Source organism: Natator depressus, chromosome 15, assembly GCF_965152275.1.
Source record: "Natator depressus isolate rNatDep1 chromosome 15, rNatDep2.hap1, whole genome shotgun sequence".
NCBI classification, from domain to species: domain Eukaryota; kingdom Metazoa; phylum Chordata; order Testudines; family Cheloniidae; genus Natator; species Natator depressus.
Window position 1 is genome coordinate 17360265 of NC_134248.1, and position 26419 is coordinate 17386683.

The 26419-nt window shown below is 39.8% G+C and overlaps 2 protein-coding genes across 4 annotated transcripts in view; one reads left to right on the top strand and one right to left on the bottom strand.

Annotated features, from left to right (window-relative positions):
• LOC141999243 (uncharacterized) overlaps positions 1–12940 on the top strand; it is a 49520-nt gene extending 36580 nt beyond the window's left edge. Inside the window, exons 3-7 of one of the 2 annotated variants that reach the window (XM_074972455.1) lie at positions 3920–3971; positions 4069–4171; positions 5479–5642; positions 9251–9496; positions 10207–12940. In XM_074972455.1, coding sequence (XP_074828556.1) covers positions 3920–3971; positions 4069–4171; positions 5479–5642; positions 9251–9496; positions 10207–10944 — 1303 coding nt within the window. In that variant the 3' untranslated portion in view covers positions 10945–12940. The remainder of the gene's footprint in view (positions 1–3919; positions 3972–4068; positions 4172–5478; positions 5643–9250; positions 9497–10206) is intronic. The other variant, XM_074972456.1, reaches the window with a different exon arrangement.
• Positions 12941–18429: 5489 nt separating this feature from the next.
• CHFR (checkpoint with forkhead and ring finger domains) overlaps positions 18430–26419 on the bottom strand; it is a 30128-nt gene continuing 22138 nt past the window's right edge. For both annotated transcript variants that reach the window (XM_074972604.1, XM_074972603.1), the window contains exons 15-18: positions 25508–25595; positions 25211–25318; positions 23869–23941; positions 18430–21148 (exon numbers count right to left, since the gene is read on the bottom strand). In XM_074972604.1, coding sequence (XP_074828705.1) covers positions 21106–21148; positions 23869–23941; positions 25211–25318; positions 25508–25595 — 312 coding nt within the window. In that variant the 3' untranslated portion in view covers positions 18430–21105. The remainder of the gene's footprint in view (positions 21149–23868; positions 23942–25210; positions 25319–25507; positions 25596–26419) is intronic.

Consider the following 26419-nt stretch of genomic DNA (forward strand, 5'->3'; position numbering starts at 1 on the left):
CATCACGCAAGATTGCACTTGACATACGGAATATATTCAAATTAGCCATTCTTCAAGCCCCAGAAGAAACTCTAGGTACAAATGAAAGTTGGCCCCAGGATTGGTTTGATGAAAATGACAATGAAATCAAAAAGATCCTCAAGGAAAAGAATGCTGGGTTTCTGTCTTGGCAAAATGACAAAGAATCAACATCAAAGGGAGATAAATTCAAGTATTTGAAAGAGATGGCTTAAGGATGGTTTTGTGTCCTACACGATAAATGATTGGAAAAGAAGGCAGAAGAAGTACTGTGTTATGCTGATACTAACAACACAAAAATGTTTTATGATTCCCTGAAGGAATCAAATTTGAATAATCAAAACCGGGAACAGCTCCACTAACAAGTTCAAATGGATCTTACCTTAATCAAGGACAAAAGAGGTATCTCTGAAAGATGGGTGTAGCACTTTAATGAGCTACTCAACCATCCCTCTATTATCAAGCTACAAGTGCTAAAGGAACTGAGCCATCACTCCATAGGTGAAGAAATTGCACAACTACCTACCACTGAGGAAGTGCAATAAGCTATCAGACAAATTAAGTCAGGTAAAATCACCCGGCAAAGAGACTATACCAGCTGAAATCTTTAAACTTGCAGGCCCCCAAACTGTCAACTATCTATGTGAAATCAATAAGGATAACTGGGAAGCCCAGGAAATTCCACAGGATTGTAAAGATGCAGTCATAAATAAAAAATCAAAATAAATGCAACAACTGTGACAGTGGTAACTACCAGAGTATCTCCTAGCTATGAGTCCTGGCTCATATTTTGCTCAATTGGGTAGTCAAAACAGTATTGGAGAAGTTTCTACCAGAGACCCAATGTGGATTTAGATCAGGTCAGAGCAACACAGATGTGATTTTCATTGTGAGACAGATTCAGAAAAAAATTATTGAACAAAACACGGATCTGCATGCTATCTTCATTGATCTAAAAAAAGGATTTGACACTGTGAGCAGAAGTGGCCTCTGGAAAATTTTAGAAAAGTTTGGCTGCCCCATCAAATTTATTAATATCATACATCAATTCCATGAAGAAATGACTGGTCAAGTAATCTCAGATGGTGCCATTCTAAACCATTTCCCATATCTAATGGAGTGAAACAAGACTGTGTGCTGGCACTACCCCCTTTTGTTCTCTTTTGTGTAGCTGTTCTGAATTATACAATGGACAAGCTTCAAAAGGGCATCTACATAATGTACAGAACTGATGGGAAAACTCTTTAGTCTCTAAAGGCTTACTGCAAAGACCGAAGTTCTTGAAGAACTCCTATGTGAAGTCCTTTCTGAGGATGACTGTGCTCTACTTAGTCATAGTCAAAGTGACCTATAGCTTATCTTTGGCAGGTTCTCAGCGGCAACTAAATAGTTTAGACTTACCATGAGCCTTGAAAAAACTAAAGTCCTCTTCTACCCAGCTCCATCAACAATTACTACCGAGCCAAACGTCACCATTGATGGTATAGAACTAAAGATTGTCAAACAATTTATAAACCTTGACAATACAAAGTGACAGTTCTCTGGATCAATAAATATCAGATAAATATGAAAGGCAAACAGGCCTTTGAAAGACCTTTTTCAATAGGCTACTCAACCAACGCACCATCAAACAGTCAACAAAACTGATGATATATAATGCAGCGGTGACAGCAGCCTATTTAAAATGGGTGTGAAACATGTACTGTTTACCACAGACATATTAAAAAACTTGAAAAATTTTCACATGTGCTATCTCGGCTCGATCCTGAAGGTCCACTGGTGAGACAAAGTCTCAATAATTAACGTACTTGAAAAGAGCAAAAACAACCAGCATTGAGGCAATGATCATGAAAGCTCAGCTTAGATGAACAGGTCATATTATCAGAATGGGTTATGATAGATTCCCAAAAAAGTTTTCTGTGATGAATTGAAACTCTGAAAGAATGGAGGAGGCAGGAGGATGTCAATGAAAACACTTCAGATATCCTTAAGCAGAATTTCACCTCATGCAGCATAAATACTGATAACTTTGAAGACATAGCCAGGGACAGATCTAATAGAAAGCAAGTGTCAATAAACACTCTGAAGAAGACAGCCATGAAAAATTGATTGATTGATTGAAAAAAGAGCCAAGCTTCATGTGAAATTTTCAGTGGAAACCTGCATATTCCTGTGATAGCACTTTGATCCGGTCCTCACAGATCGGACTATACAGCCACATGGGAACATGTGATTCTGCCGTGACAACAGACACCCATACCAGTCCAAGCACTTTTTTTCCCCTTGTAGGTCGTTTTAAAGGTGAGGTGTTGGGGAAGAATGTCCCCCGCCTTCCATGAGTTCATCTGAGAAACCGAAGTAAGATACGTGGCATGTGATATGTGCTGTAATGGTATGAAGTGGGTATCTTGGTGGTGGTGGGGGAGGGGGCTCTTCTGGATTGCATCCTTGGCTGCCAACTTTCTGGACACACACTGCTTCCCCTTTAGTCTCGGTGGGAACGGTACTAGTGGTACTCCAGGGGTTCTGGGACAGTGGATAGACAAGCAGAGACTTGAACAGAGCAGATAGCATGGAAGGAGGCCTCTAGTAGCCCTGTAGGCCTGAGATGATTCTGATGAGAATCAGACTGTCTTCTCTGGCATCAAACTTAGAAACTGTAGAAAAGAGTTAAATGTTCTTCTCCTTTTGTAAGGATGTTTAATTTCAGTTGTTTGCACCCTTGTGTCAAGATGTCTTCTGTAAATTAAACTCCATGACCCTGACTTAGAGGTACGGCACAACCTTGTTCTTGTATTTTTCACTTGTCCTTTGAGCACTACTTAAGCCATGCTTCTAACTACTCCGTCAGGTCCTCCTTGCATGTAGTTACATGTACCTGGAACTATTTTACTGACCAGGTCAGCAATGCCAATGTCTCCGACCTTTCTTGCTCCAAGACCCTTATCTCTTCCAAATTGCCGGTAAACCCTTGCCCCACTGCAGCATCCCCAAAAGGAAACATTAGCTAATGAATGACTGAAAATCTTTATTAAATGTAATAAACTATATGTGGGGGGAAATGCTGTATGTCTGCTTTTAGATTGTAGCGTTCAGGGCAGGACCTTAGTGTTCTTACATGTCTGTAAAGTGCCTAGTGCCGTGCTGTTATACACCTAAATAATTATCTTAGGTCAGAGCACTTTGATCTCTGTTAGTACCTGGGAAGTTCTGAGCAGTGGGGAGTGTTTTGATTCTTTCAGAGGCATCTTCAAGTTCTAGTTCACCACAACTGTAGTGATGCTGGCTGTTCTATAATGTCAGTTTTAGAAGAAGAAATCTTGGATAAGAGCTTGTTAAGGAATCTTCTTTTGGTTTCCTTCAGTCTTTGACAAGTTCTCTTACTTGGGAATGAGCTGCTGTTGTTTTCCTTAATACAATTTTCATAAAAATAAATAATATTTGCCTCTTCTTGGCTGAGAATATCTCAGAATGCTTTGTTCTATATAATAAAATGTCTGGTATGGTGAAGCCAATGAACTGTATCAGAGCTTGAGACCCAGGGGGGACTACATATTTTGCAGTATGCTCTACTTAGAGAAATCAAAGTTCCACCCTTCTAGGGAGGATAGGTGTTGAGACTTGGGATATCTGGAATAAACTCCTGTTTCTGCTGCAGATACCTTGCAGATTCTTAAAAAAGTATGTCTTCTGCCTTAGCGGACTCCCTGATAAGATGGGGATAACAATTGCTCCTTAGCACACAGTCATTGATACAAAGAAAGCTGTAAAGTGCCATGGATAGATGTGCTAGTGCATAGTTGTTCTGTTGTGTTTTCTCCTATTAAAATGAACATGGATGAGAACTTTTCTCCTATGGACCCTTAGCTAATTCATGGGATTGTTGCTGTCTCTTCCTCAGGCAGAAAATGTGCCTCAAAAGGAACCCTTCCAATGCACACAGTGACCAGGAGGTTAGTGCTAATTCTTTTGGTGATTTTGTTTCTCTTGCACATTAGCTGTTACGCTGTCTGTCTGTAGATGTTTACTGGGGCGTGTTCTGAGTTGTAGAATGGGATCCAGAACTCCGCCATAGATATCAATGAGCTCCAACTTGTGGTGCCAACTCGAGAGAATGAAAACAACAATCACACTGTCAGCCGGGACCAAGCAGGTAAGCTGGAGAGTATGTTGTTTCAACCCATAGCTCCTTGCCCATTAAGTCAAGTCAGTCTCTCTCTCTGAATCTTCCTCTTCAGCTGTGTGTGTGGAGATGCAGTGTGAGCTGTCACATATTAGAAAGTGTTTGGTGTGGAATTACCCCCTTTTGCCCTCCCTCTTGCTGGTAGAGTAATTCCCTGGCAAGGAATACTCAGAAGTGTTATTTCTGAACTCTGTCAACAGAAACTGTCATATCCACGGCACAATGCATACACTTGGTTAGCAGGGCAAACGTGGCCTTGGTTCATTCTGTCATATTGCTGGCTTAAAAACACCTGTGAAATCTTCAAGAGTTGTGGTTTTTTCCCCCACCACCCTCCCCTTTGTGTCATCTGGAGAGCATGGCTGTCTAAGTACTGGGTTTGGAACACTCAGATTACCTGGAGCAGTCACAGTTCCAAAGTTTTTTCATGTTAACGTTGTGGATAAAATTGCTCTGATCCAGAGCGAGCCATCTACAGAACCCCAGTGAGTGACAGTAGTGGGTGCTGGGATGCTTTGACTATAACTCATAGGTCCTTCATGGCTGGTAAAAGCCAATACAGAAGTACTGGGTCTAATGTTGGTGGAGATTGTTCATCAATGTTTCCCTCCAGAGAGACAAAGTGGCTGAGATAATATTGTTTATGGGACCAACTTCTGTTGGTGAGAGAGACAAGCTTTCAAGCTTACACAGAGCTCTTCTTCAGGTCTGGGAAACCTACTCCAAGCGTCACAGGTAAATACAAAGTGGGATAGATTGTTTAGCATAAGTAGTTAACACATATTTCAAGGGACCATTCAACGTGAAATAGCCCACTAACGGTCCCATGAAATGGGACCTTGAAATATGTGTTAACTACTTATGCTGAGCTGAGTTTGTCAGGCCTGTTAGCTGCTGTTACAGACCAGTAAACCCTTTGCCAGCTGGCACCAAGCCACCTGTGTGTCACAGAAGTTCTTGTGAGATCCCAGCTCAAAATCCCAACTCTGTGCTGACAATCTTGCTCACAGTTTCCAATCTCCCTTTGTTGGGAAAGGTCACTGAGAGGATCTCTAAAGGGCTTTGGTTTTAAGTCCTTCTGGTTTCCTAGCCAAATTTCGGCCGATTAGGACAAGGCAAGTGGTTGAATGATTGAATTTTTTTCAGATCTGGGTGGCAGCCAAGGGCTGATTTTTTAGGCTGGGTTAGAATGGGAAGAGGAAGGTGGGCTATTTGCCCAGCCTAAACAAAAGGAGACGGTCACTTAAAAAATCTTTCTATGTCTTTCCTTGCCTTAGTCACTTCCTCTGGAGGCAGCGCAGAACACTCTTCTCAGCCTACTGACCCAGACATGCCCTCTCCTGTGTCAGCCGTGACCACTGAAACGGGGAGCGATGAAGTATTTATTATTTCAACCGGCCCTGGTGCCAGCGGGTTGAGTTTTACCACATACAGAATACAGGTAGACACACGTGGGAGTACCACAGGAAAAGATTTCTAGTGGTTGGAGGAAGGAACTAAGAGTCAAAACTCCCAGGTTCCAGTCCTGGCTCTGTCACTAACTTGCTGTGGGCAAGTCATATAACCACACAGTTCCTCAATCCGTCAGTAATATTATTTACCTAACTTGCAGCACTGTTGTTATTGTGGCTGATTTGTGTTACCGTAGCTCCTAGGTTGGGAAGCTTAATAAATGTTTGCCAATAAATTGGGTGCTTTATGTGTCAGGGCTCTTTACAAACGTTTATTTTTTAATTTTATTTTTAAAATTTAAATACTATAACGTGGCTTCCCTACTTTTTTGGGGGTGTGTGTGTGTTATTTTAGCATACTCCCTTGCAGCTCTTACTGATGTTTCTTTGGAAACACATAGGGTTCAAAAATCCTTTTGCTTGCATTTCCCTTGAGCACCCAGGGTGGTGATGAACATATGTTTCTGAAATCGTTCTGGGGTCAACACTTGCTATGTAAGTGTAGAAGCATGACATAGTGCAGAAGCACACCAGTCCGTCATGTAGCTCATGTGACTTTATCCCTGGGTACAAAGTATGGGGTGCCTGCATCCCTGGCCTTGGCTGGAGGCCAGTGTAGTCCGCTAGGACACAGTATCGATTAGGATTTTCCTAGAGTATTAATAATGTACATGGATCTCTACAGAATTACATCCATTAATGAAAAACAGCCAGCCTGTAGAACAGTGAAAACTTACATGACTATGGGCCACTGCTATTTTTCTTAAATTAGCCTTCTGTATCGTCGGCAGGGATTTATTCACTAAGACCCATTAAAAATGTTTTAATGCTCTAATCCAGTGTTTCTTAACCTTTTTAATATCAGGGACCAGCTTCCTGCTTCCCTGAACTGTGTCAGGAAGATCTCAGGGTCCACAGAGCAGTCGTTGAGAAACACCGCTCTAATCTACCATTCCGGAGCTGCATTAAATCTTAAAATATTTAAGGTGTAAAAGAGAAGAAATAGTTTGTATAGGTAGAAGTCAAATTTTTTAAAAGTTGTGCATAGCTTTAAAATTCTTACATTCTCTAACATCTCCTTTCCACCTACATCATCATCTGTGGCACAATTTCACAGAGGTGGATAGGAAGATAGAGTGGAAATTGGCAAGATTTGTGCTTTCTCGCCAAGTATGACTCTATTGGTGAGAACTCTATCGGGTGCTGATGAGATGAAACCTCAGTTTGTTGTGGATAGATGGAAAATCTATATTCTCTTTCCTCCCATTTAAAAAAAACACTGAGCATCCACAAATGCCATAGAAATCATTGAGCAGTGGATGCTCGCCTTTCAAAATCAGGCTATTATTTCCTCTCCTCTCCAGCCCCCAGCTGCTAGAAGATACTTAAAATGTGAAAGTAAAAGACGAAAGATTTTTTTGATCTGAAGAGAAACCAGAGTACACTTGATCTTGGACAAAAGGCTTAGAAGGAGCGATCTTATGTTACTGCTCAGTAGTGCTTCCCACAGCATGTTCTTAGCTAGGTAGCTAAAGAATCTGGATTAGGGGTTTATGGATCCATACTTGTTGCCTGATAACAGTGGTAGGCCTGGATAGGAAGAGGCTAAGAAATCCTTCTAAATGCTAGATTTTCAGCATGGTTGAGACCTATCCTCCCTGTTTTGGAAGCAAAATGTACCTACAAAATGGCTTGCAGCAGGCCCACATCTAAACAGCGGCACTTCAGACAAGCTGATTCACACCCTCATTCTACAAGGTAGAAGTGCAGCTACTCAGGTTTGCACTCACGATTGAACTGTACCCGATGCACATTGTTGGGGGCACAAATTGCATCTGCAGAAAGAAGGCGGTCCTGAAAAATGTCCTCTAATCCTCATTTATATTGCTCTGAATAGGTGGGCTCCTACTCTATCTTCCCCTCTATAATATGGTTTGTATGTGCTAGCTTCTGTAGGACAGCCTAGGCAAATGGTGCATGCTGTTATCCACCGGCATGCAGCTGCTTTTTTGGCTCTTACTCTGATATTATCCTAATGTTTATGGAGGTGTGAAGGCTTGAGCCTTTACAGTAGACAAGGATTCCAAACTCACTCACCTCAACCGAAATGCTTGTCTAGACAAAGTGAATCATAAGAAGCTTTACACAAAGATTATCTAAATCCTTTTACTGAGAAATAGTAGTTGGCCAGCGGCTCCCAAGCCTCCCACCAAGTGTGAGCCTGAGTTTTGCTGGGGGGGGGGGGGGGGGGAAATGACAGGCTGGGTTTAAACATCCCCCTGCCCCCCCCCCCCCCCCGAAGCTAATCTGCTGTTGGGAGTCAAGGGTACATCCAGGCAATGTGCTGGGTAAGTAAACAAACTTGTCTGCAGCGTCTCAGTACATGTGGAGGGTAGAGGAACTACTCTGCAGGCCCTGAGGGAGAGAACTGGCAAGAGTGGAGGAAATGAATCCTGTACATGTGTTCCAAGGGAACATATAGGACAACTGCTATAGGGAATGGAAAGCATGTGACTGCTTTATTTATATAATCACTTTTAGCCCTGTGTTTATTGCCTTCACTCCACCATCTTTCCCCTTCTCATGCATTGTACTCTCTATTGATCTTATCTGTTTAATTCTGCGTATAAACTGAGTAGCTCTTACAATGTGGATCTGTCCCCCTCTATTGGCTAGACCAGTGTTTCTCAACCTTTTTGATACCAGGGACTGGCTTGCTACCTTCCTAAAATGTGTCAGGGTGGGGATATCTCAGAGACCAGCGCCAAACACTGGGGAAGACTATAGAAGCCTTTGGCTAAAAAATTTAAGACTGTTAGCTCAGGTCATTAAGGTTCATGGTTTTAGATCAAGAGACCTGTGAGAACCAAAGACTGACTGAGGGGAGCTGGTCAGGCCTTTAGGTTGACTGGTTGATATCCACCAGGTCCTCAAAGGTTCTGGACTCACACTGCTTATTGAAAGAAATCCAACTCCATATTTTTTTTAAATAAATCTTATTAAAACGCTTAATAATGACATCAGTAAAACACAGTGCCAAAGCTAAGCTGATATTACTTATATTAAAATGAAAATAAAGCAATGCAACTACCAAATCAAGCTTAAAAAAATCAACAAATTAGTCTCCACACTGGATTGGGTTTAAATAATCAAATTTAATTGTTATAGAAATAATCAGTCCTTAAAAGTTCTAAGGAGAATTCTGAGAAGGTGGCTGTTTGGTAAATATCCCCATGGAGAAATGTAAACAAGCCCTAATGCATTTGCTTGAGAGGACAGTCTCTCTGGCATCAAAGGGTTTTCTAGCTGAGTGGGAGATATTTTGAAACTGGCTAATCAAGGTAAAAATGTTCTTGTGTGGGCAGGGCAAGGCAATGGTGAACCTGATGGGTTTAATGCTTTCTGTTCTGGCATGCTTTAGGCAGGTGCTGTACAAGTTGCCCCACTGACCTATCTTGTCCCAAGAAAAGATGTGTTTAAAGAGCCAGAGTCACTTTCACAGATAGCTCAGTGTTTCTAAGTGCCATTAGGGCCTTTGCATGTAAAGTACTTTTGAGACCTTTGGCTGAAGATGTTGAAAGATTTCTCTGTTTTTCAGGACAAAAACCTAAAGAGAAGTGTCACAAGTCCAGCTTGTGTATCAGACTGGCTGACTTCTGATCATGTGGCTCCAGGAGCAGGTACTGTGGATAAAGGGAACACGCAGGCAGAGAACCATCATCCAAGGCAACGGACATGGAGTGCCCGCACATTTCATGACTTACTCACTCCGTTACCTCAGTTACAGAAAAAATGGTATAGCTGGACCACTAACAGCCCCTTCACTAAACTGGTAGACAGCAGCGTAAGTATCCACAAGGAGGGAAGGTGTGGGATTCAGACATTGTGCTCCTAACAACATTAAAGACAACTTCCAAAAGGGGCACTTTGTGCAATATAAAGACTCACCTACTTTTTGATGTGAACTCCTCTTCCCGCTCTTCTGCCTTTCCCTTGTGCATGTGTTGAGCATGTCAGCTGAAAAGGTCCAAGGCCTTTAATGCATGTGTGCACGCATGCAAGAGAGATGGAGACTGTTAGTTCACATTACCATAATATACTTCATCTGGGGCTTGATCCTGCAGCACTGAGAAGCTGCAACTCCTGGGGCTAAGCCTCTGGATAAAGGATTATTTTCCATTAAACTTACAGATTATTTCTTCAGAATGGATCATCTTAAGATATATCCATAAAAATTATGCAGAATGACTCAAGTTTCTTTTAATTGATATATTAGTATTGTACTGCAAAGAATCCATAGACCCATGATGACTAGCTGTCTCTCTGATTGACTCTGCAGATGTCAAACCAAGAGTGCTTGTTATAAAGTTAACATGATGCTTCCGTATCCTCCCATGCACAAAGTACTGCTTTTCGGGAAGGGAAGGAAGCATGTAGCCTCTTGGTCATGACAAGTGCACCATGGAATTTCAACTCTTAATTCCCTAAGGTTAAAGGTTTTCTAGACTGCTGCATTTCAAAGTATGTTTATTAACTTTATTATTATTTTGATAGGGTCTTTCTTCATCCACAAGAAACCAGAGTGTAACAACCAGAAAAGTAATTTCAGCCACTGAGATAGAGGGAATCTCAGATATTGTTTATTCTGACTCGTCCACCAGCACCACATCGTACCCGCTAACCCAATCTGCGCAAAGGCAGGGGAAACTGAGCTCCTCTAGCTTGAAGAAATCCAGATTTGGGAACCCTTATTTCGGGTTTTTAACCAGCTCCCCTGATTGCAAAGAGGTGAGGCTCTTGGATCCCCCAAGACACATGGGGGTGACACCTCCACTTGATAACCAAAGCCACGGTCCCACTGGCCTCAAAAGCAACTTAATCAACTGTTCGAAAACCAAGGAGCTCTCAATAGAAATGGACAAATCCAAACCAGCTTTTGTTATTTCTGAAGAAGGGGATGACCAGCAGCCTCTGGTCCTTGCAGAGCACTTTAGTCAGTGTAGAGATACGCTGTCTGAGCAAAATGTTGTATATGCTTCAGTGAAGGCTGTGCCTGATAAACAACCAGTGGTCTTGACTGTTCAGGGAGACAGCTCTGCCAGGCCTGCCAATTTCACATTGGATCTCCCCATTTGGGAAAAGTCTCCCAATTTATATAGCAATCACATGAAGACCTATAGCTCTTCCAGGGGCCAGTGCAGCTTGCCTAGTGCAGACACCAATACAATTGAGTCACCACAGAATTTTGATTCCTTAACTGCTCATACCCTCTGTCAAACATCGATTCAATGAGGCTTCCAGAGTGACTGAAGGAATCTGTCTGTGAGAACAGATGCAATAAGGACCCGAGCTGTTCACTCTTCTGCTGGAGAAGAAGCTGCTGCGCCTATGAAGGGTAGCAAGCGCGGACAGACGCAACTTTTTTTCCTTCCCATCAGCAGATTGGAGTTATGGGAAAAGGTAACCTAGCAAAGCGCAAAACAAAGTTATCTTTTCTCATGCTCAGTTGGGCCTAATAATGTGCACGACATGGTCTCGTTTTCGGTTCCATTCTTCCACAGAGAATTTTTATTGTGGCTTAGGAAAGAGACTGATAAAGTGACTCCCCTACAAAGGTGTCTAATACTGAGTAACTGTGTTCTGGTACACTACAGGAAAACAAGTGATTGATTACTTTACGGCACATGGTGTGAAATGTAGACCAGTCCTCAGGGTCACTGTGGTGTCACTTTGTTCTTTGCTACATGTTATGAACCAAATTCTGCTCTCAGGTACACTTGCATAATCCCTACTGATGTCAACTGAAGTTGCCTCCAGCTATCCAAGAGTAGAATTTGGACTTGCATGTTTATGTATAAAAAAAACCCTGTAAAATGTTTTAAATAGTTGGTAACCTCTCCACTTTAGTACAAAGTCTTGTTCATATCAGTATCTTCTGTTTCCTTAGCATTAAAGGGCATGAGTAGACCTTAGTCTAACACTTTAGAGTGTTAAAGGCACAATATGAGAGCGCACTCAGTCTGATGCTATCAAAATAATTAATACTAATTTCCAATATTAACCCTGTCAAACTTTCTACACTCTTGGTTAGCACTGTCTAGGTCTGAACAATTAAGGGAGCACCCCTCATGGCAATAGGAGGGCATATACAAAAAATACTATTCACTAGCAATAAAGTCTTCAGCATCCTGATGCTTGCAGCTGCTATTGTTTTAATACTGTATCAACCAGCTACTGACTGCAGAATTATTTCCTTTAGCAGGCAAGCCTTAAAACAAAACAACAAGCAAACTAAGTGGGGCAGACTTCATAGCCCGCTTTTGAAATGAACTCCTTAGTAGCTATGCCACCCTAATTACAAATCCAGCGCATGAAATGGAAAACTGAACCAAAGGGAAGTCTGGTAATTCGATTGCCTTTAATAACCCAATCTGTATTTTAATTGCCTCCCACTGATATTTTCCTGTCTTAGCAAGAAATGTATGCATACTTATCCTGCAACTAAAAGCATTTCACTTTCCTAATTGAAAGGATTGTGTCACATGGAGCTATGTGACTGTAGCTGGTTTAAGCTGTTCTAAAAATGGATAAAGGGCTCCAAATATGTGATGAACAGATGCCCAAGGTGGGAAAAATCTTCATGCAATCTACCCTGTGTCCACTACACCAGGAGTCAAATGAGTGATCTTAATATTTCTATGCCCAGACATCTAAGCCTGCCTCTTGAAATATTTAACCCCAGTTTGGCCCTGATTTATTTAAGATTTCATCTGCTATCCCAGCTTCCATCCACAACCTATTAATGTCTGAGATGCACAACACATGGTCTTAGTTTTGCCTAGCATGTTTTATGTGTAGAAATAGAAGCATTGCATCTGGTAGTGGTTGAGGAGGGAGACAGAGTATCCCATAGTAACTTATTTTTTGAAAAACAGAACTACACACGCAGATTTCTGTTAATTCTTATTACTGCCAGCCTGCATCGAGCTGAATTTTAAAGTACAAAATTCTGGCTTCAGCTTTGTTTTTTATTAATGTTACAAGAACTAAAGGGAAGAGCTAATATATTTAGAGAAATCTGCAGTGCTCTATATATTTTAATTAACTCTGTCCCTACATATTGAGTTTCACATGTAACACTTGCATTGTAATGCAGAGTCATTATGCTTTGTTGTTTTTAGACTTCAACTTGCAAAATAAATATCAAAGTATTAAAAAAATTACTTTTGGAAAACGCTCAAGTGACCAGTTACCTTCGGTAATTGCTTGGGTGGGGAGAGGGAGAATGAAGGGTGTTTTTTTTTTCCAATGAGCGTTTATTAATGTATGAATTTCTTTAGTTGAATAAATTGCCTTGGCACTATTGCTTGCTTTTTGTGTTGTAAGACTGAATTGAATGACTTGTGCTCCACTGAGTAATTGGTAACTACAATACTGCCTCAGACAGAGGGAATATGGCTAGAAGTGGGACCTAAATAAATTCAGACTGGAAATACAGCATAATTTGTACAGTGAGGGTGATTAACCATTGGAACAATTTATCAAGAGTCATGGTGGATTTTCCATCTCTGACAATTTTTAAAGGAAGACTGGATGTTTTTACTAAAAATAATGATCTAGGAATTATTTTGGGGAAGTTCTATGGCCTATGTGATACAGGAAGTCAGACTAGATAATCACAATGGTCCCTTCTGGCCTTGGAATCCATGAACATCTATGCTAGTACCTTGTCTCCAACAGGACCAGAGCCTGTAGAGAAATCAGCAAGAAATATGATGAATCATTCTTGCATAATGTGCTCATCACAGAAGCTTTTCCCCACACCCCCTGAGTTAATGCCCTGAAGCAAGAGGATTTATATTCTTACATCTTGTTTATCCAGTTACATTACTTAAGATGAGGTTATTGCCCATATTCTCCACACTGACTTCCTGTCCTAGTTATCCTCGTAGCCAAAGCGTAGACCGTCTGCCTTCTCTGAAGCCTTTCACCACAGCTAGCGAAGGAGGGAAAGTGTCACACTTGCATCTTGCTGTATAAAATATACCCCTCATGTTCATTCACAGCATGTGCTACCTCCATAATACCTACACAGCCACTAACCACCTGGGAAACAGCCTTGGGTGGGATGCAGGGCAGGTCTCCAGCATGGATAGTATATATACACACTACACTTTCCCTTTCTTGAAGATTGTGATACAAGTTTGAATATGTACTTATTTTCAGACAAGCTGTAGCTGCTGCTGCAAACTTTGGAAGTGCCAGACACCCTATTAAAAGTAGCATATAGAAAAAAAGCTAGAATAGGAAAATTCCACAATATGCAGATTCTTATATTAAACTTGGTTTCAAAAGAATGGCTGCATCTTTGCTTTCCTACTAAAAACCAGCCCACTGTTATTGGACAATAGGATTTCCCCCAGGCAATAATCCCACGTTTCTGTTGAAAAACCTGTTTGAATATCACAGGGGTAGGTAGCACTTAACTAGAAAAGTATGAAGGCTGCTGGTGGAGGAAAATTGTATAGTGTTCCCTCCACTGTACTCATGAATTAGGATTAGTAAAAGAAAAAAGAAGTCTCCATGGTACACACACTGAAGAGTTTGAATACAATATACATAACTTGGCCCTTCCTCTTTCCAACTCTAAAAAAAATTAATCTTCGACACCTCACTTAGATAGATGTTACTCCACTTTGTAAATGAGGAAACTGAGGCACAGTAAGGACAAGGAAGTGGCAGAGGCGGGCTAAAACAAGTGTGCCTGCCCCAAAAACTGGCTTCCAGACCATTATGGTAGATTACCTCTGACATAGCTACAACTAGCCTATTCCAAAAGCATATATGTCTGCTTTGCAAAGCTGCCTGCTCTATTCATATTCTTATGCTACACCCATCAGCACGGTATCTGAAAGCATATCAGACCAGACACAAACCACCAGAAGCATCCAAACTCTCACTCAGCTGGGCAAACTAACAGCATACAGCGCAGCTAGGCAAGACAGAAAAAAGAGAAAATTAGTAATGCTTTTGTAAGAAATTTTTTTAAAAGTGCATTAAAGTCCTATATTTAAAAAAAAAAGGCCAGGGTTCAAAAATGCACTCAACTATCGTGGGTATTTAAACCTGTCCCATCACCCATTTTACTTTTAAAACAAGTTCATCACTTTGCAGTGCTAATTAATGTTCTTATTTATATAGAACTCTTCTTAGGTACAGTAGATTAAAAACTGCTAACAGGAAGAGGGAAGTAATTTAACAATTACGTGGAAAAAAGCATCAGATTATGAATCGAAAACCTAGAAAAGTACAGTAGAACCTCCCTTACGAACACCGCAGGAATGGAGGTTGTTCATAACACTGAAATGTTCATAACTCTGAACAAAACATTATGGTTGTGCTTTCAAAAGTTTACAGCCGAACATTGACTTAATACAACTCTGAAACTTTACTATGCAGAAGAAAAATGCTGCTTTTAACCACCTTAATTTTAACGAAACAAGCACCGAAACTTTCCTTACCTTGTCAATTCACCCCCCCCTTTTTTTTTTTTAGTTTTCATTTAACACAGTACTGTATTTTCTTTTTGGGGGGGAGGGGGGGGTCTCTGCTGCTGTCTGATTGTGTACTTCCAGTTCCTAATGAGGTGTGTTGTTGACTGGTCAGTTCATAACACTGATGTTCGTAACTTGGGGATTCTGGTGTAGTGTGTAAAACTTGAAATGAAAGCCTCTCTATATTCCACTTTATATTTGATTAGAAATATCTTTGGGCTGTGTTATAGCTATAGCGTCCGTATCAGAAACACAATAAGATGGTAGCTCATACTGAGATTGAGCTATTCCTTCCACCTTTCCCCCTCACCCACAACGTTAGCTAATTGATAGTAACAGGATTTCAAAAGGTTTCAGAGTAACAGCCGTGTTAGTCTGTATTCGTAAAAAGAAAAAAGAAAAGGAGTACTTGTGGCACCTTAGAGACTAACCAGTTTATTTGAGCAAAAGAAGGCATGGGCCCGGTTTTGCTCATTGGTAGTAAGAGCAAGGTAGCAGCAGTTCTCTGAAGTGACCCTACTACCATATAGCAGAACCAGGTTGCGGGGCACTAGTTTTCTTCAGGAGCAATCAACTACTCATAGGTAGCTAAAATGGCAAGGAGAAGTTTAAGGGAATTAAACACCTAGCAGGGTCAAATATGCAGTTACTGTTGTACTAAACTTGAAGATTTAGATTTGTGTTTTAAACAAGCATTTAAATATTTATATCTACTACAGTTAGTACGTCAAATTTTTAATACGGGGAGCTGCTTCGGCAGGAAGATGCAGTCAGTTTGTGAGCAGAAATCTACTTTCCTTTCAGTCATTTTATAAAATCCAGTCAATCAATGTTAATTTTGTTGCTTATATTTGCTTTTCCCCGCCCTGAGGTAGAAAAACAGTTTGCAGCAAGATAGTTGTCTGGCCTGATCTCACTTATCAAAACATTTGAAATACTCTAATAAATTCTAATAAACACACAGTTTGTCAAAAAGACAGAATGTATCGTCTGGATAAAATGTAAACAATTAAAGGGGAAAGAAAGGTGACAAGACCCAAGCTAATGGAGTCACTTAACCCATCCAAGCAGTTGTAACATCAGCATTGAAAGGAATAGCTAACTGGCAATTTCAAAAAAACATTCATGGCCTTTCTGGAAATGTATGATGTTAAATCTCATATGGCACTCTTAGAAAATGAATTACAAAAAATGCTATAGCAACTAATGAGCTTAGGGATGAAATTACCTCATTGAAAGAACAGCCAACAATAAAAAAAAAAAGCAAAATGATCTGAAATATAGATTTAGAAACAATCTTTGCACATTAGGCATTGCCAAAGGAAATAACGTAATTAGTTTTCTTCAGAAGCTGGTCCCAGACATTGTAATTGGGGTCTCTGTTCCCAAACTTGATACAGAAAGGCTGTCAGGCAAAAAAGGTGGGAAAATAACTCAGGGGGAAAAGGCGGGAAAATCACCTAGGCACATTCTCTTTGAACTGCTAAAATGCAATGATACTGAAAGCAGGGGAATAAACAAACAGTCCCTGTGCTGCATTTTTTCCCCCAAGAGGACAGACAGCATGAAATAAGACATCTTTCCAGAAAAGTTTTGTCAGGAAGCATAAATAAAAGGCTTGATTGCAGTTTGGTGGTGATCCTCTTCTCACAGAGTGAACTCCCCCAATCCCCACTTCAAAAAGAAAAAAAAAATCCAAAAGCACTAGTTTAAGCCACCTAAACTAAAGCCCCCATTTAAAAGTTGAAAACTACTGCCCTAACAGAGTGTGTTTTTTTACTAGTATAGCCACCTCACTATTTATTATTCATAGCCAAAGACCAACCTCATTGACTTTAAGGGGAGCAGGATCTCACCTTAGGTGTAAATTACGGAGGCCTAGATGGCTCAGAACTGAAATGGAAACTACCCACTCACTGACTGAAGTCCAACCCACAGTGAGGATGATCAAGAGTAACAATGACTAAGTGCTTCGTAGACAGATGTGAACACTGTAAAACCTACATTAAATGTTGCTCTTTTCTTTCACACCACTTCATAAGGTAGTCCCTCCACAATGGATAAGCAGGGTAAAGCACAGCTGCTTGCATGATCCTACAGCTGTTCAAGTGACAGGACTTCACCCTGGCAAGACCAAAAATTGACTGCTTCCTTTTGAATTGAGTTAGAGACAAGACAGTCTATGCTAGAATAGAGTACAGAGTACTTAAACCCGCCAACGCTGGTAGAACATCCAAAGCAGTTACAGGTCTGAATGACTACAGGTCTCGTGTTCTTCCAGGTCACAGAGCAAGATTATACTTTCACTTTATATTGCTTAAAGTGTGGGTTTTAATGTTTTTTCAATTTAGTTTGAAGAACAAATGACAGCTGGCTTAAAAAACAGCAGTAAGGATTAGCTACAATATTAAAGGATTTCAATTTCCATCTTAGTGTGAGAACTGTTAAGAATTCAGAAATGCTAAGATCCTAACTCATAAAAACTTGAAACTATAACAAGTTTGGCTGGCTTTACTATTTTCACCAAATAGTCAAATGAAGTCTGGTGTGAGTAAAAGTTTTTCCAAGTATGCAACTTCCTACAGCAGACTTAAGTTCTCCATCTGTAGTAGCCATTCAGAATCTTTTCATGTGTACATATAAACTAGACTATCTAGATTGTCTTTTAACACTGCAATATTCATTTTCTATAGCCTGCTGTTAAATCTTATTCTAGTACTGTCAGCAGTTTTAGAATGACAGTGATCACAGTATCTAGATACTCTTGCATGAAGTTAGAAGAAAATCCAGTTCTACAAAAGGAAGAAAAACTCTTTGCTCCTGTCCCTTGTATTGAATTTTTCTTATTTAAAACAAAAGTTATGTCTGTGTGGTTACTTCCAAGTACAATGGAGCTGGCTTGAAGTACAGCTCATTTGTTATAAATCCTGCAGAGAGACTGGAGATCCTTTGCAAATTTATCTTGACAGGTATATAAGGGAGGCTAAGCCAGATCTCTCACATGCCACAGACAAGGACTCCCTCCAGGTAATACCTTATACTCAGTTATCATGAGTTCCAGTCTGGTATCTTGTTGTAAAAACTCAGTAACTTTCAAGTGATGAGCAATATGACTGAGCATTAGAAGGTGATGTGTACATCATCTATGTACAGTTTGTGGTGAGGAGAGATTAAACAGCACAGATGAAATGGAAACAGACAGCTTAAATGGGTAATTTTTTTAATAACTTTTTAGTCCAGGAAATCACAAAAAGAATTGGAAGAACTGCACTCCACCTTCTTTATAAAAGAACCTTCTCATAGAGGGAGACTGTATCTTATTCACCACTACATTAAACCCTATCATAATCACCCTTGTTTTCACAACATCTATTCTACAAGGTTCTATGCTCAGCTCCCAAATGTCTCTTATGAAGAGGGTGGGGGTGTGCTTTAGATAGGTTAAAAATATGGTGCACCTTTACAGTATTTAAACAATTACACCAAGTATAGTTTATACAGTTATCACATTATCTAAATATCACCTGGCAACCATACATTTTAAAAGGACTAATGTATAAGAGTATGTAATACCCATGACAGATGCTCTTAGTTACTTAAGAGCATATAAAGATCAGGATTTATTCACCCTCCCCATTTGCAAGTTAATCTCTCAGCTCTTCCAAGTACAATATAATCACAAAAACCTTCTCATTCCATTGCACTACTTCAACCCCCTATGCATAGAAAGCCATATTTATTCTCTATTGGGGGGGGGGGGGGAAGAGAGGGGTACATAAAAGGTATATAAGGAACCTCTACTATACAGGTAGTTTGGATGTCAAGTATTTGAGATTGTTGCAGATTTTTAAGATGTCACATAATACGTCCCAACAGCATGTGCAGGTGCAAGAGAAGGTGTACATAGGGTGGTAGATGTTATTCTTAATCCACAAAAAATTCAGCACATTAGGGACTTGAACATTAGCATAGTGACAAGTCTATGCTAAAAGCCAATGTGGGGCATGGAAAGTAGTGAGTGAGAATGCAAAGCACATTTCTACATGTAATGTACAAAGGCTCTCTTTCCACAAATACATGCAATTTGCTTACATGCACAGCCAGAGTTGAAATTGAGACCAAACAGCTGGGAATGGCTGTCCTGAGAAGATATAATAACCATTAAAAAAATCAACTTTCTAAACATAAAATATGAATGCAGATGCAATAGAACGTTGTTAGTAATAGTAAAAGGTAGAAACAAAGTTTTGTTAACAAGTTTCAAGTATTATTCCAGATCTGATTTCAACCCTACTCACAGGAGGAAATGCCCAGAGATTAGGAAGAGAAGTCCACACCCAAGTGTACTTTTAACAGCATTATGGATATTACCAACAGATCCATCATTGCTGCAGCTACTTTTAAAATAAAAATATGAACAGAAATCCATTATTTTTAATTAGCATTTATATTAACATGTGCAGTATTGTATTTTTTTAATTAACTAACAGATACAATGTGCTACACCACCCCGTGCTGCATGATAACACATAGCATAGAGTGTAAACCTTGCTTGCAAAATAAGGCATACCTAAAACACGATATATACAGAGGTAACTTTGTACGCTTTCTTCCCATTCTATTTTGCTCTCCTGGGTATGATACTTATGAAAAGCTGGTCCAAATCAAGCACGTGAACATTAGTTGCCAGACGACTAGGAAATATTTATGACTACATCACATTTTTATGATCTCAGGAAATGTTCTGAACATAATTAAGGAAAAAATAGAGGAGTGAAAAATTAAGTCTACATACTCAACATGTTAGAGATACCAGTGCCCCCTTAAAATCTCCCCCACATCAAAAGAATTTCTCCATATTGCTAAAGTTCATCTGCAGTGGACCTTTTCATAGGTAACATTTGTTCTTTCTTGTAAATCTGTTATATTCTGTTGAAGTGGCAGCCTTTCTAAGCTTTTACCAATGTGCACATGCTAGAGCACAGCTGCAAGATAAAACTACACATGCCTAGCTAACATACAATATCACACCAAAAAATACATTAAAAAAATTGCACCAACTTGTCTTACTGTCTGCTCTATGTCAATAATGGTTTAGTTTGATAGAAAATTGCTAAACAGTTATTAAAAGCAGACGCTTGTTCATAAGCAATTACTATCCCAAATTTGAGTCTGATTTGTAAATATTTGTGAAAATGTTTGTGATATTTAATTCTAATGGTAAAAAAACATCTATACTACTAAACTAAAACAAAAAAAATGCTTTCCTGTATAGCATTCCTGCAAAGCACTGTTCTGATTTGAGGCTGTAAGCTGAAGCTGTTTGTTTAATGAACAGGGAGAAAAATTAACAAAAAAACCATTCTGATGAACATATACCAGATCACCTTCTTGTTTTGTGAAAGTGAACTTTAATAGATTTCCATCCCAACTGCAATGCTAGTGACAAGATAGAAGTGGACAAGTCTGAACATGTGTTGAGTTTCCTCCTTTGATATTAAGTTACTGGTACAGAGCATTTCCATTTTAATAAAGGTTTCTCTTATTTTCAGACACATTTAGTGCAAATACACTCCTCACTGATTATTCTTAGGTCCTCCAATGTATGGCTGCTATTACTTGATTTGAGTATAGTGAAATAGTAACACTGTAATAATGAGGATGGAATGCAATGCTTGTCAGATTTTCTTTCAAGAGGTTCTCACTTACTCATATATAACTGTTAAACTCTACAAATTAAAAAGGTCACACCAGAGTACCTGATGAAAAAGTTATTGACTCCCTGCTGTGAGGGAATAATGAAAATCTCCTGATAACATTTCCTATATGATCAGTGTTTCAGGCTTTCATCCCCTTTCTACAGACTACAAATATTCAGACAGCTTCAATTTCAGAAAGTTCAGTTCTTGAAACGTGTTTGTTCACAAATGTGATTGAATTTCCTGAAATAGAAACAAAAAAAAGTTTAAAATTGCTCTCAGAAGTACAACACCATGAAAGAGTCAAACCTGCTTTAGGATATTTTAAAGTCAAACAAAAGTTTAAAGCAGCACATATACATGTTAATGCTATCAGAACCTGAAGACATTGCGGCCTGTTATTTTAGGCTGAAGCCTATCCTCCATAAAGTTTTTCATAATAGAATTCTCAGTATTTTTTCTATCCAACAACTGTTAATTACATTACGCACACTGAAAACCTGTTAACTGCATTCCTCTCTACCACTGCATACTTTAAATCCAGGAGTCAATTAAGACAGGACACATAAGCAGAATTAATCTTGACCTGACAGACACTGGTAATTTTCAGCAGTCAGCATTATGAGAGTCACTGGGAACTGAAGTTGTTAGACAACCTTCAGGACATGCTGAAATTTATTTATTAGCCAGATTAACATAAACATTCTTTGATTTCTGAGATCCAAGATGAATTTGGAATCTATTTCTGGAAATAAAGGAGAGTGGAAAACTCTCTCACTTTAGGGAAGAAGGATGCATCCTCCCAAGTGACTTGGGTTCCATGGAAGTGGCATACTGATCATCCTGGATTAGACAGGTAATACAGAATTCTATAAAATGTACTACTTTCTTACTGTCAAGCACTTGTCTGTTCTTGGGTTCTCCCTGATGGGTTCAGTGCCCCAACATGTATTTAAGGCACAAATTGAGAGTTGAGCGTGTAGATGTTTGCAGGAGATGGAGTAGTAGGCCTGAGGCTCTCAGCCCTCTTATTTAATAAGAATCTGGTCTCAAACCCACACCAGTTAGCAGAACAGCTCTGCCTCATGCAGAAGGCGATGGATGATGCAACAGTGGTGTGTCAGGACTGTTTTGTTTCATGGGTTTCTGGAACTAGAAGAAGGTTGTCCAAAGTTGTACAGCTAATGCTTGAAGAAAGAGCACTGAATCATTACTAAAGCTTCCTTCAATTCCTATTCCAGAGGGATACAAAAAACCCAACTGCAATCTGAATAGGAAAGTTTGGCAGTTGTTTGGACAGTGAATCAGCTCCCAAGTGCATCAAACAACAAAATGCCCCCTAGCAACAATAATGCAGCCCAGTACTACAGATAACTCTTGCAGAAATATATCAAAGCACCTAAACTAAATCTATGAGAAAAAAAAGAGAAAGAAAATTAGATTTTGCAGAATATACTCCACAAACTTCACCCTTGGAAGAGATTGGTGGATGAACATTTTTAATGTCTAATGATCTGGCTGTATAAGCTGCACAGATGGATGATTTTCAGACCACAATAGTCTGAATTAAAGGAAAATTATGATAACTGCATAGTCTTCTCAGAGAATTAGATAGATAGAGCAGGACCTTCCGCTCATTAAAGCGATCTCTCAGTAGAGGGAAAGTGACAGCTCCTTTTTAGGAGCTGAGAACATGGATCATTATTGGTCAAGTGAGGAATGGTATTTCTGCCTCCCCTTACCCTGCTTAATGGAGTCAATCAATTCTGAGCTAAGCACGCTGTTAAGTCCTTTAACTTTTGGCCAAATTTAGGCTTGGCGTGAGAGCAACTCCTCTGAATATAGTGGAGCTACACAGGTTTATGCTAAGTCTGAATCCGGCCCTTTGTGGGGAAAAAAGATCTTTTTGATTCTACAGATAGGCATTTCTCACTTCTAGTTAGTTCTTTTGCATGACCATGTACCTTGAGAGGCCTGAGACTGTCCTCCGCTAACTAACTGACTGGAGTCTCTTTTTCTAACAAAAGAAGATATGATCAAGAAATTCTCACCCAGCTGACTAGTGTTTAAAGGAATCAAATAGTGTTTAAAGGAATCAAACCCTTTTTAAAGATATCAGACATGCAGTCTTATGCAGCTGCTAGTGGGTGACTTGCATAAGGTCTGTCTTTCACATGTGGATTTGGAGTCTATATTCCCTAGAATTGTTACACACTTGAAAAGTGAAGGATCCCCCTCCTCTCTTCGAGCTTAATTCTTCATTTTCACCAGGAGCCCAAGTTGAACTAGTCCAGGGAATGAAACTCTTGGAGCCACTCTGGCAACAAGGAATGGCAGGCCACGTCAGACTCCTAAGGCTACAGGTTCTCAACCTGTTTCCAACAGGGAGATGTCAGATAACCACTTTCAACAAGAGTAATCTTGTCCTCAGATGCATCCCACTATCCTTGGAATCCCATGGCACTTCAAAATAGGGACCAGAACAGGGTTTATGCAGTGCATCTGAGGAGAACCCAGGCACAAAGAACTTAGAAAGTCTGATTCCGTGGGAAGTGATGTCTGGGCTTGGGAAGTCAGGATCAAAACTGTGCCAAACTTGGCTATTTCAGTTCACAGGTGCTTGTGTGACCCGTTTCCTTTGTTTCTACATGGATGGGGCTCTAACTTCGAGTTTCAGGTTTGTACAAAATCTCGACATAGCATGTGGTTTCTACCCGGAACCATAAATCAGAGCAGGCTCACTTGAAACTGGACCAACAGATGTTCCACAGTCCTTGAACCTGGCATAAATTTCAATTCTGGAACAGAAACCAGACAAAATCATGCAGTTTTGGTTTGTGCTGCAAAAAAACAGTTTCTCAGAGTTCTAGACAGGACCCACTACTTGAGAACTACTCCATTAAGTCTGAATTTTTGATAGTTTTAAGTTCAAGCTTAAAAAAAACCCCAAAAAACCAACTCACATAGCATGGTGTGCTTTAACCTGAGTCCGGCAATTGCGCCCCCAGTAACAATCAGGACGTGATGTGACAGTCACTATAAAATAAACCACCATAATATCACATTTATTGCATAAAGTAATGAATAAAGATGTAGCAGATGACAAAAATCAATGTAGCTGAAATACATTAGGATCCACTGCTGTAAATGGCTTTGCTTAGGTGTTGCTGGGGACAGAAAAGACCTCCTTTTGCAAGAAACTGCTTTAAGTTATACCAGTTTCCTGTCATTTTTACAAAATACATATTGAAGCACAGAAAAACCCATCATGTACTGGGGGCAAACATGGACCAGCCCTCTGCATAATGACTTGATCCTGCACCATTGAAGCCACTTGGAGTTTTGCCACTGACTTCAGTGGAAACAGGATCGGGCCTTAAATACATAAGACATCATGCACCAGTTACAGTTTAGATATACTTCAAAACAGAACATGAGAAAAATATGTAGTGATTATTTTTGCTTCTGTAGTTTTGCCACAGCTATCATGAATGTAAAGCTGAGCAGTCAAACGTGCCTCCCTAGGCAGATAAAATGTTACTTATAAAAATTAAACACACTAGGCTGGCCCGTCTGCCCCATGCTGTGCTGAAACTCGCAGCAGCATGCTTAGCAGGTAATTGAGTGGAGAAGCTGTTGCTAACAACAAGGACTGTTTGGAAAAAAAAGAGTTGCAGCGCATAACTGAGTTAAAAGTAGATTAACAGAAGGGCTCATCTGCCCCCAGCGGGCTGTGGACACATTGGAATTGAAGGAGATACAATTGCCCCTACTATCTTATAACGAAGCTCTATGCTGCTCAACAGTTTTACAATGCATGTTGGGATGAATTCTTGTAACCAATAAACGACATCAGCCAATATAATTGATATCATTCAGAAAATATCAGCACCTGATTTGCATTTAAATGTGCAAAGAATTTATGATAGCTAAATTATAGTCAACAGCTAGTTGTTCTTATATATTATGCTTTACTTCTGAAGTGTTTTAGTATGCACTTTTGTCCTCAAATATTTAAAATTTAAAAAAAACAACAAGCCATATTGGAGGCAAAGAATCCCCTATGAAGATTTTGGCACTAGCCGCTCTTTGAACTGGTAACACACAAACTTTACAACAACTCATGAGTAAGGCAACCAACCTAAGACCTCACTCCTGCAAAGGGAACCACCAACTGCCCGCAACGGGACTACACCTAGGTGTAAGGACCTGCATGGGAGGATCCATTTAACTGAAAGAGGTTTGACTCGGCGTTCACAGGCCTTCACAGTCATGGGACCAAATTAATTTTTCCCCATTCCTCACCTGGCAATTCAGCAGCAGGAATATTCTGCCTATACTGGTAGGCGAGCTCTCGGAAGCTGCGGAGGCCACAACAATAACAAAGCACTGTGTTCCCAGTAATTCTGTAATCTGGAGAACAAGCCAGTTTGTACACAGCATTAATTTAAATCTCATTTAATCTAATGTCTCAAAAAATGCAGTGACCACTCTGAGCATGTACATAGACATCTTAGGAAAGCAGGATGTGTTTAGCGCAATCCACTATTACTTATTGAAATGCATGCCACACAAAATAAACATAAGAATGAAGAGACTTACCTGACAGCATAAAAACTTCTCTTTGAAGAGCTAAGAGACTTTCATTTAACATGTTTTTCCATGTAAAACCCCTGGATGCCAGGTAATCCTGCAATAAGGAATTTAAAAATGTATATTTAGAACTGGCTAAGAGATATCAATGAAACAAAAATGTAAGTCTAAATAGGTTTTCAAAATGCATTTCATTCTATATTTTTAATCCAAATTATTGATATTTCTTTAACCTGACTACCAGTATTACCATTGTCAGATCACCGATACTTAAAGTCAGTACTCTATGTTCACCATGACCCTTCTCCCACAAAGACTAACACAGGTATTTAGCTTTAAGCATTCAAGTAGTCCCACTGCAGGTAAGTGTGTGTGTAAGACTTCACAGGATTGAAACCTAGTTGAGCAAGGTGAGGTCCTGGTTCATTAGAGTCAACAGCAAAACTTTCATTGATTTCAACGGGGCCAGGATTTTACCCAGTGTCCTTAGCTAAAGACAACATGGATCATGGTCAGGTACATAATATTTGGCATATACTTTAAGTTAAAACTAACTCAAGTGGAGGAAAAAATTGTAATATGCCTAATTTTCTTTGTAGATTTTTTCCCATTATTAATCTTTTGGACATTACACCTCTTAATAGACCTTAGGAACTGGTTTTCTTAGCAAGTCATCATTGATATGTATAAAGCTGTAACACCTGTTTGCTAGATGCATCTGAATTCCAGAATGTGTCTTTCAGTCATTTAATTTTAACATGATTTCTTGGAGGGCTCAGGATAGCTTGGAGGGAATTCTAGTTCAAATCTCTACACTTCCTCTGGCACTGAAACTGAAACGGCCAAAAGATGACCCAGAAATAAATACAATACTTCCGGCTGGCCATTTGCTCAGTGAGGTAAGTTTTATACTTGGTCACC